This window comes from Silene latifolia, chromosome 2 (genome assembly GCF_048544455.1).
Source record: "Silene latifolia isolate original U9 population chromosome 2, ASM4854445v1, whole genome shotgun sequence".
Classification (NCBI taxonomy): domain Eukaryota; kingdom Viridiplantae; phylum Streptophyta; class Magnoliopsida; order Caryophyllales; family Caryophyllaceae; genus Silene; species Silene latifolia.
This window is the reverse complement of record NC_133527.1, coordinates 176224878-176236476: the sequence shown is the minus strand read 5'-3', so window position 1 is coordinate 176236476 and position 11599 is coordinate 176224878. Positions and strand designations below refer to the sequence as shown.

Sequence of the window (11599 nt, the reverse complement as noted above, 5' to 3'; positions counted from 1 at the left end):
AATTTTGAACATTTACAGGTCATCTAAAATTAATATATGTGAAAATATATCCAAAAACCACTGAAAAACTCGAAGTTTAGCTAATTTTAGTCCAAAAATGACATTTTTATCATAAAATCACATTTTTAATGCCATTATAATATAAAATGAACAATAAAAAATCCATAAATTAACCAAAATATTCTAAATTTATTTTAGGATCAGAAACTTTAACATGCAAAATTGATTTCGTGATATATCATAATAAACACAAATTTATAAGTTTTATATGTTAATCGTATAACTCGGAAAAACTATAACCGATTTGCATGCAAACAACCTAAGGCTCATGATACCGCTTGATAGAAATCTATATCTCATAACTTAACATATTCATATATGTGATGAATTAATTTAGTCATAAAATTAAACATTGATCCTATGCATGCAAACAATAAATAAATAAAGAGAAGAAATCGTTTTCCTCACATTAAAATTCGGATTATTGGGCACAAGTGAGTTCTCCTACTCACTTGTTCTTGAGCACTCCTAAAATGGAAGAACAAAGGATTCAAGTATAGAATACCTTCCAAGGAATAATACCCAAGGTAACCTCTAAATAAAATTAATATTATTGATACTAGAACAATATTAATTTGAATAAAATTGACCCAAAATATTTATTTGGTCTCTTAAGTTTCGGTTAAAAGAAGGGAGAAAGAGGAAGAATTTTATCTCTCTAAAACTCTAATTTTAGATGGTGAATGAATGAATAATGCACTAAACTTAGAAGTAGTGTATTAGGCAAATTATAGAGAAAACCCATTGCCTTTCTCTATATACAAAACCGGGTAGGGGGGGACGGGGTTATGCCCAATGCATGAGCAAGGTGTTCTTCACAAGAGGCACTAGGTATGCATGGCTAGGTTTAGGAAAAATGATTATGTTTTCCACTTAATTAATCAACATAATATTTATCCTAATACTCCATTATTTCGGTCCATTTGAGATAAAATGGATTCCATTTTATCTTTGTCAATTTGTCACATGTCACATGTCATGTAAAATTGTTATGTATTTTTAACATATTAAAAATCAACGCATTAATAAAAATACGCCATATACAAAATCGACTTAGTAATTCATAATTACTTGTACCAAAATAATTTACCAATTATAAATCACAATCACAACATCTTGTATTTATAATAAATTATTCATTCAAATGCAATTGTTTCCGTAAACAATAATTTCATCTAAGTAATAAAACAATTCGATTACTTAGACCGTATCTTATTTAATCAAATTATAATGAGATACGTAAATATTACTTCCAAAATCGTCCGTCAATTTTAAGTAATTTAATTAACCCGTATCATCATACGAGCAATTAAATAATCAATTAAGAGTGTTACCCTTTAGGTATGACCTAAGGGGATCAACTGATCACCACCGTCGCACGACAGTAATGTCAAACTCTAGTCAGCCAATCATTACCGATATGTGTGGACCAGTTGACAGTAAAATGCAAGAAAGGGACTTTTTGTCCTTTCGGTGGTTATCAATTCGTAGTGAGCTCAAAAATTCCCAAGTGAGACGAGAATAGGTTTTCTCATGGATACCATACATATACCTCATACCAATTCCCTCAAACAAATCTTGGGTCACTTGGTCTAACCCTAAATCTCGCATAGATTGTCTATCAATGAAACGAGTAGGGGTAAGGGCGCGTTGCTTGAAAAGTACGAATTTACCTTTCATTGTGACGGAAGAGAACTTGAGGTCCGGGAATGCCGGATTAGGACTCATATCGGATGCCGCAACCACCACCATCTCGGCTTGTTATAGAGCCAAATCCCCCTTTCTAACTCTCTTTTTGGGTGCCATTGATGTTTTTGGGAGAGGGTTAATGGAGGGAATGAAGTTTGTGGTGGTTTGTTGGTGTTTGATTGGTGGTAGGAGGAAGAAAAGTTGAGGATTAGAGGGAGGAAGGAGTATGTATCGTGCGGAATTTTTGAGAATTTTCGCTTGATTTTGTTTATAATAACCCATCAGAGTACTCCCAGCCGGTCAGAAGACCGGCTGCCGGTGTCCCGGCTGGGAGTACAGGCCAATTTCGAAAAATCCTAAAATCTTACAGCGAACTCCCAGCCGGTCAGAAGACCGGTTGTCGGTGCCCCGGCTGGGAAAACGCCTTATCCTCAATTCTTCATAAGTGACTTCCCAGCCGGTGTACCGGCTGCCGGCCTGCCGACAGGGAATATCTCCTTCTCCTTTTTCATCGTTATTTCCTCTAAGGGGTGCTCCCAGCCGGTGGACCGGTTGCCGGCCTACCGGCTGGCACCCCTTTTTCTTCTCTTTTTCAACTTTTGACTTGTATATAAACTCCCTGTCGGTGGACCGGCTTCCCGCCTACCGGCTGGGAGTCATCTCCTCTTCATTTCTCAACTTTTTCATCAAATTTTCCAGGAACTTCCCAGCCGGTCATAGGACCGGCTGCTGGTACCCCGACTGGGAGTTCACGTACTCTCATTTTCTCCAATATGGCCCCAGTTTCACTTCTCATCATCAATTGGCATTGTTTTACGTGTTTTTATCTTTTAAAGTCGACTCATCAAGTCGGGATAAGGCCAATTGATGGTCATACACTTGTTCTTCATCAAATTCCCAAATCCTTCACGATGACAACCCATCATCAACCAAATTGTCAAGTATAATTGATCAAAATTCTCACTTACCTATCTAAATGCATGCTATGTACAATTGGTGGTTCTTGTGGGACTGCACCAACCCATTTCTTATTCAAACTTGAAATTACTCATCCCCCAAGGATGGGGGATCTTCCAAATCAATTTATTTCGGGTCTCGATGGGTTGAACCTCATAAAATTACTTTACTCGGTGTCCATTCACTTTGAAGCATTATCCTTTGCGATTCTTCAACACAAATGATCCATATGGAAACACGGTCACTACTTCAAAGGGTCCCGACCACCGAGACCTCAACTTTCCGGGAAATAGTTAAAACCAGGAGTTGAAGAGTAGCACCTTGTCTCCCACAACGATCTCCTTCCTTGTGATCTTCGAGTCATGTCATTACTTGGTCTGCTCCTTGTAAAGCTTAGCGTTTTCATAGGCATCCATCCTCAACTCATCAAGTTCATTAAGATGAAGGAACCGCTTGTTCCCCGCGACATAAAAATTATAGTTGAGCTCCTTAAGAGCTCATCTCGCTTTATGCTCCAACTCAAGAGGTAAATGGCAAGACTTGTCATAGACCAATCGGTAAGGTGTAGTGCCAATTGAGGTCTTGTATGCGGTTCTTAGAGACCACAACACATCATTGAGATTAGCACTCCATTCTTTCCTAGACTTGTTCACCACCCGCTCCAAAATAGCCTTGATTTGTCGATTGATACTTCCACTTGCCCGTTGGTTTGGGGGTGGTATGCAAGAGCTACTTTGTGTCAGACACCGTACTTTTTGAGTAGATAGTAGATGGTGAGGTTGATGAAATGCGACCCACCATCACTTATAATGGCTCGGGGAACTCCAAAGCGGGGAAAAATGTAGTCTTTGAATAACTTGGACACAACCTTTGAGTCATTGGTAGGGGCGGCGATTGCTTCAATCCATTTGGACACATAATCCACCGCAACCAATATGTATTGGTTACCAAATAATGATGGAAATGGTCCCATGAAATCCACGCCCCATACATTGAAAAGTTCCACCTCCAAAATGTTGTTCAAGGGCATTTCATCTCTTCTTCTAATATTACCTCTTCTTTGACAAGAATTGCAAGAGTGAACCATGGCATAGACATCTTTGAAAATGGAGGGCCAATAAAATCCACAATGAAGAACCCGAGCTTGGGTCCTAGAGGTGGACAAATGCCCTTCATAAGTAGTGGCATGACAAGCTTGAAGGATAGTTCGACCTTCTTCTTAGGTAACACATTTTCGATAGATCCCATCATTGCATCTTCTATATAGGAAAGGATCTTCCCATACATATCTCCTAGACTCATATCTTAACTTCTTCCTAGATTGGTTGTCAAGTTCTTCTGGGATAAAGTTAGAGCTCAAGTAGTTAGCTATATCCGCATACCAAGGGTCGGAGTGCGTGATAGCTAAGATAGAGTCATCGGGCAACCACTCTTCAATGAGGATTCCATCATCAACATCCCCTTGGGATTCTCTAGTTAATCTTAACAAATGATCCGCAACAAGATTCTCGGACCCCGACTTATCCCTGATTATGACATCGAATTCTTGTAGAAGAAAAACCCAACGAATTAGTCTTGGCTCGGCGTCCTTTTTTACCATGAGTTGATTGATAGCAGTGTGATCCGTGTAAACAATGACCTTTGAACATAGAAGATACGGCCGAAATTTTTCAAAGGCATACACCATCGACAACATCTCCTTTTCCGTGGTGGTGTAGTTGCATTGAGTGTTGTCTAATGTCTTGCTCACATAGGCAATCACATGAAGCTTCTTATCATGTCATTGGCCCAAGACCGCCCCTAAGGCAAAATCACTCGCATCACACATGAGCTGAAAGGGGAGATCCCAATTAGGAGGTTGCACAATTGGCACCGAGACTAGAGCTTGCTTGATCCTACAAAAGCTCTCAATACAACTTTCATCAAATGCAAAGGGAGTGTCTTTGGCTAGAAGTGAGGTAAGGGGTTTAGCAATTTTTGCGAAATCCTTTATAAACCTTCTATAAAAACCGGCATGACCCAAGAAACTCCTCACACCCTTCACACTGGTGGGTGGGGGGAGTTTCTCAATCACCTCTACTTTGGCCTTGTCCACTTGGATCCCTTTACTCAAAATAACATGACCAAGAACCACTCCCTCTTGCACCATGAAATGGCATTTTTCCCAATTCAACTTAAGGTTGTGTTGGATGCAAGTTTGGAGCACTTGGGAGAGGTTCTCCAAATAATCATCGAAGGAGTTTCCATGGACACTAAAATCGTCCATGAACACCTCCATCGATTTCTAAATGTATTTAGAAAAGATGGACATCATTGCTCTTTGAAATGTCCCAGGAGCATTGCATAATTCGACTGGCATTCTTCGATATGCCAAGACACCATAAGGACAAGTGAAAGTTGTTTTTGCTTGATCATCCGGGTGGATTGGAATTTGAAAGAACCCGGAATAACCATCAAGAAAGCAAAAATACTCATGATTAACAAGTCTCTCAAGCATTTGGTCAATAAATGGCAATGGGAAGTGATCTTTGATTGAGGCGGAATTGAGCTTTCGGTAGTCAATGCACATTCTCCATCCCGTGACCGGTCGGGTGGATATGAGTGCACCTTCCTCATTCTCATCCACGATCATACCGCCCTTTTTGGGGACAATTTGAACCGGGCTTACCCAATCGCTTCCCGAGATGGAGCATATAATTCCAACCTCATGCAATTTATCAACTTCCTTTCTTACCACTTCCTTCAATTTCTCATTCAACCTCCTCATTGGTTGAGCGAAAGGAATGAATTCATCTTCAAGTTTGATGCGGTGCATGCAAACTCGAGGATCAAATCCCGTGAGATCATCAAGACTATACCCAATGGCTTTTTTGTTTTCTTTGAGAATATTTAAAAGTTTTTCTTTTTGAGAAGCCGTTAGGTTAGCATTAATGATAACGGGAAAGGGTTTTTGTAACAACCCGGATTTTTAGTGACTTAATTATGAGATAAAAGCGGAATAAAACTAAGTCATTGCTATAAAAATGAATCCAGATCGTCATGGATCACTTACACATGACTAAATAATTTAGTCGAGAGATTTAATTACAAATTAAACCAACATTGAAAGTTCCTCTCATAACCCAGAATGCCCTTGAAGGTTGTCTCCATCTAACTCGTTCTTGGTACCTGAAAAAAAAAACATTTAAACAAAAGTCATTGAGCGACAGTAACCTAACCATTCTCCTATCATCACCTTAATCATTCAAAAGCAGGCATTCGAATGAAAATGGAATGCGTAAATAAGAATCACATACAGCATACATCACATAAGTACTCTTATCACAATATTCTTGATATTCAAATGGTACAACAGTATTACTCAAAGATATTAAGAAACCATTTTAGTAATACATCGATACTTATAGAAGGTGAAAATAAGGTTAAGCACATGTGAGCACAACAAGTTTCAATCATCAAACATGTGACATTATCACCTTGATCTCCCTTTATCACGCAACAACATTATTCACCATATAGTAATTTCATCGATAAGTCCAACATGCATCATGTGAGTAAAAACTGTAGTAATTTCTTTTAAAAACATTTGTTTTCTTAACAAATAAGCATGGGACGTGACTACTAATATCACACGCATACTCACGGCTTGCATCTCACCTTAAGTACGAATGTGAACATCAATCCCGCCAACCATACCGATACTAGGAGGTTTACATCTCACCCCTAGTGCTCAGTAGGACCGGACAACTAAATTGACTGGGTTTAACAACCAGAATCGTGGGGAAGAACAGACTGCTAATGGATGGTCTCAGAGGTCCCGTTTAAGTGACATGTCCCATACACTTCGAGGCACCAAGACAATCGCAACCGTCAAGGTCTGCACACGATCGAAACCGTGAAATAATAATTTCCAAGATATCTGAAAGGTAATAAAGTTGATCAAGCTCTTGTCAATATATGCGCATATACCCACTCCACAACTTCTTGGAACACGCAGCTCCTCAGTGGCAGCTGGTTGACTACTATCCTAACGACAATCCCTCCACACACAGTTTCGAGATGTGATGTCCATACTTGTATAGCATAAGCTCTCTAAGCATTATTCCGTCACGTCGATCCCTAAACCTTACCAAGGTAGTGTCCAACATGTAGCACGAAAGACTCATGGATGTCTCATAGAGACGATGATACATCAATATGCGGACCATCAACATATCGACAATACAACGGTACTTGGCTCAGAGGTCTCATTCAAGGGGCATACCCAAGTAAACCAGGAGAGATATCATGGCTCATACGTCTCATTTAAGAGGCATAGCCAGTTTACCGTTTACTGATATTCTGGTCTCAACGGTCTCATTTAAGGGACATGTCCCAGAGTGCTAGAAGCTTTTCAATAAGAAACGTAAACACACATAAATTCATCTTGATTTATCTTTTTCTGAAATCTTTAGGATTTGGCAAATATTATTTGAAATTTATTATTTCTAAATTCTTTATTCGAGGAACGACATTTAGATTTTTACTATAATAAGCTTAAGTTTATGCTTCGTTTTTAAAGTGCTTATTCAATCTTCTTTTTAATGAAATTTGGTTATTTACTAAACATTTTATGTAAATCATTTGGAAGCACTACTAAATCATTTCAATATCTTAACTTTACAAACTATAAGGGTAATAATTTTATCAAATACAAGTTATAAATTGACTCAGACTTATTTATTAAATAACTTACCTTGTAATTTGGAGAAACATATATATCATATAAACCATTTTCGTTTTGAAAACATTTACGAATACTTTTGATTTTCAAACCTTTAAAAGGATTGTTATTAAGCTTTAAAATTTAATAAAATTAAACTTATCTTCTCTATCATTAGCTATATTTAATGAGGAAAGGTATGATCCCTTTAGGCTAGTGGTTAAGAGTTAATCTTTTTTTACTCATTTAAAAGTTAACATCTCAATAGACTACGTACTACTTAATAAGGTAAAAGCAAAAATCATAAGATAACATATCGAAACATACATCACACGGCCGTAAATAAATGTAACAAACTAAGATATTATTTAATTATATTTCCTAATCATATTTCTAGGTGAGAAAAATAACAAAACGATAAATCACTTGTTATCATATAATTTTTAACATACAAGTCCAACTAATTAAGTATTTAATTAGCGCATATGTATATTTCATGCCATGTCAATAATTTAGCGGTCTAGTATTTCTAATCATATTTTAATGGTCAAACAAGTTACGGAATTCATATTTAAACATATTCATTAACATTAGCATCACGAGTCTTGTACAATTAAGGAGGGATAGAAGAAGGTCGGGTTACCGAAGTTAGTGAAATAAGTGAATGTGCTTATTAATCCAATTTAATAAGAATTTTTTTCGTTATTAATAAAGTCACAAGTCCGTCTTGAATCCGTCATAAAAGCAGGAGAAGTCCAAGTCCGAATCCCGTCAATCAAACCTTGAATTACGAAAGGTCAAGTTAGTAAATCGGGCCAAACTCGTATCATTTAAAAGGAAGTGACATTGTGACTTAACATAAAAACTTAGAAATCCCCAAATCGATTTAGGGATTTAGGTCACCAACTTGAAACCTGCGGCGGCATCGATGCCAAGGGACGGCAGCAACAACAAGTGACGATGGTGACAAGGAGCAGCAAGCAAGGCGGCAACGGTGGTTTCAACAGCGGCTCTGCAGCGGCGGTTGAAGAGCAGAACAAAGGAGTAAGAGCAGCCTGAACGGAAACAAAAGAAAGAAAAGGAGGAAGAGTTCGAGGAAGACCGACTTACAGAGGTGGTGCTCTGACGATAGTGGTGGCTGGTACGGCGGTGAAGAAGTTCAGCAACGACGGCAACTGTGGGGTGGTCGAAAACAAGGACAAGAGTAAGAGAGGAGTAGGGAAGACGAAAACAAGGAAAGAGCGAAAAAGATAAGGAGGGTGAAAAGAAGGAGGCTCATTGGGGTGGTGTTGTTCTGACGGCAACATGAGTTGTCCTGATGGCAGCTGATAAATGCGCGCGAGATGACAGGGCCGATGGTTGTCTGTTTTCGAAACAGGGTGAAAATAGGGGAGCAAGAGTTGAGGTATGGTGCGGCTTCATCACAACATCATCAAGGCTTGACCTGGTGATCACGGTGGCGTATATGGAAGTGACTGGGTTCTCTGGTGGGTGTCGAAAGGCTCAGGACAAAGGAGGTGTGAGGAGTGTAGTTTAAAGTTGGTGGCGGTACCGATTCGGATTTGGGTAGCTTTAATGGAAATGGAGTGATGACGGTTGCACAATAAAGGATAGAACGAGTGGAGGACGATTGGTGGTCCGGTGGTGGAGTTCGTGGTGGTTAAACGGAGTTAAAATGCTATTTGGTGGTTGTTTAGTCGAAAGGGGATGGTGTTTGGTGTTTGACAGGTTTGTCAATTTTTGTTGTGCTGATGTCGACTCGGATTAGGTAGTTGTACGAAGGTAAGAAATGGTGAGGCTAGGGGACAACGATGATGATGATGATGAAACGGATGAAGGAGATGGTATAAGAGGAGTGCTATTGACAAAAAATATAAACAGGGATGTGTATAGTGTAGTTATAGAAGTTATCGAACACATGTGAAGGGTGAAGTGGTAGTGACAAACTATAAGCAAAGGGAAAGATACATGTGAATGTATAGTAAGATATGTGAACTTGTGAACTTGTAGTGATTTAGTGATGAAGACTATACACTACAGAACGATTGAGTCAAATGTTTGATACACTACAAAGTGAGTGAGGTAAAAGTTTGGGGTGATGTGAAGAAACATTATCGAATAAGGCAACGATTGTCATCGTATTTTTATTGAAGGCAAGCTTTTGATTATAGTTAAAATGAACGAAATCATTTATAAAAATGTGTGTTAATAAATTTAAATTTAGAATGAATTGAGATAAACGTAACTTAATATAATTGGGGAATTATAAAAGGAGTTTTTTAATTGTAATTAAATCAAATTAATTTGTAGCAGTTTGACACGGGGTGTTACATTATGTAAATCTTTTAGATTAAAAGTAAAATTAACTAAATTTCTTGTAAGATGTATGAATAATTCAAATTAAAATGGAAATGTGACGAAAATAATTTAAAATATGGGTGGAAAATTATAAAAGCAGATCCATATATAATTAAGTCAAATTAATCGGTAGTGATTTAATACGGGGTGTTACACTTTTGCCTCATCTAGATAAGAAAATTCAAGGGAGGGGGCAAGGGTTTGAGGTCTACCTTTGGAGAGTTCTTACCCTCAACTTCATCAAGAATGGGTGGTAAAGCTTCGTAGTCCTCTTCCAAATGCTCCCCCGAGCATTTATCCTTTGCATCTTCAATCAATTCCTCTAACATGTCCACTGCATAGACACTCTCAAACATAGGTTATGACATGGCCCCGGTTAAAGAAAATTCAACCACATTTCCTCCCACCTTGAAGGTGAGCTTCCCCTCCTTGACACTAATATTAACATCTCTGGTTTCTAGGAAAGGCCTTCCTAATATGATTGGTGTTTGTTGGTCTTCCGGAATATCAAGTACCACGAAATCCGCCGGGATATAGAAGTTTCCAACCTTAACCGTCGCATCCTCAATCACACCCATCGGTCTTTGGACCGATCTATCCGCAAGTTGTAATGTCATTGAGGTGGGAATCATGTCATAAAGCCCAACTTTCTTTGCAATGGGAAGAGGCAAGATGCTAACACTTGCACCAAGATCACAAAGTGCCCTCTTAATGTTCATATTACCCACCGTGCATGGGATGGAGAAACTACCCGGATCTTGTAGTTTCTCCGGCATGGGATTGAGTAAAATTGCACTACATTCTCCTTTAAGAGGGACTACACCATCTCCTCCAATACTTCTCTTCTTGGTCAAAACATCCTTCAAGAATTTTGTGTAGAGTGGCATTTGTGTCACTACCTCGGTGAAAGGCAATGAAACCTCAAGCTTTTTCAACATATCCACGAATTTGGAGAATTTCCGCTCCTCATTCATGGCTCTACTTCTATTGGGAAATGGTATTGGAGGGTTAATAGTCCTTTCGGGAGTTGTGACTTGCTTAGTGTTAGCTTCTTCATTAACTTCCTTCTCTTTATCTTGGTCTCTTTCAACCACTATTTCTTGGTCTCTTTCAACCACTATCTCTTCCAATACAAAATTGTCATCATCTTCAACATAGTCACCCACTTTCCCTTTCTTGGTATGATCAACCCGACTTGATGGTGAGGAAGGTGGACTCTCCTCACCATCTCTCATCACATCTCTCATCACATCTCTTTTTCTCTTGGCTTCATAGTCCTTGTAGGGATCCTCCAAGTCCTTCCCACTCCTCAAGGTCACCACATGAGCTTGTTGGTGTGGTGGTGGTCCATCCCTAGGATGAGAGCCTTGATGAGGCAATTAGTGAGGTGTCCTTTGAGAGGAAGAAGGGTTTTGGCTTGCCATATATGAATCAAATGTCCTTTGATGTGCTTGGACATTTGATAATTCGGTCTTCAAAGTTTTGAATTGATTATCCACTTTCACATCCATGTCCCTTAGCAATTTCTCATGGGAAGAGTTGGGATTAGGTGGTTCTATGTATTGTTGATTTTGTGAAGGTTGGTTGAAATTTTGTTGTTGTTGATATCCTTGTTATTGGTTGAAGGGTTGATGAGATTGTTGGTATGGAGGATTTTGGTTTTGGTTGCGGTAATTGTCTCTTTGATGAGGTGGGATGTAGTTTGAGTTGTCATGTTGCATTTGGCCTCGATAGTTAGAGCCTTGGCCTTGGTTTTGGTGGTATTGCCGAGAGTGGTCGGGTGTGGATGGAGGCATGTATTGAGCTTGTTGATATTTGGGATCCAACGGTTGT

At 38.9% G+C, this 11599-nt stretch overlaps 1 protein-coding gene across 1 annotated transcript; it reads right to left on the bottom strand.

Annotated features, from left to right (window-relative positions):
* Positions 1–10125: 10125 nt before the first annotated feature.
* LOC141641687 (uncharacterized) lies at positions 10126–11013 on the bottom strand. The gene has a single exon (XM_074450341.1). It carries the CDS (start codon positions 11011–11013, stop codon positions 10126–10128), a length of 888 nt encoding a protein of 295 aa, XP_074306442.1.
* Between the last annotated feature and the right edge of the window lie 586 nt (positions 11014–11599).

Excerpts from the sequence above, each read along its gene's own strand:
- LOC141641687 (XM_074450341.1), bottom strand. The coding sequence starts at position 11,013 with ATGAGAGATGTGATGAGAGATGGTGAGGAGAGTCCACCTTCCTCACCA.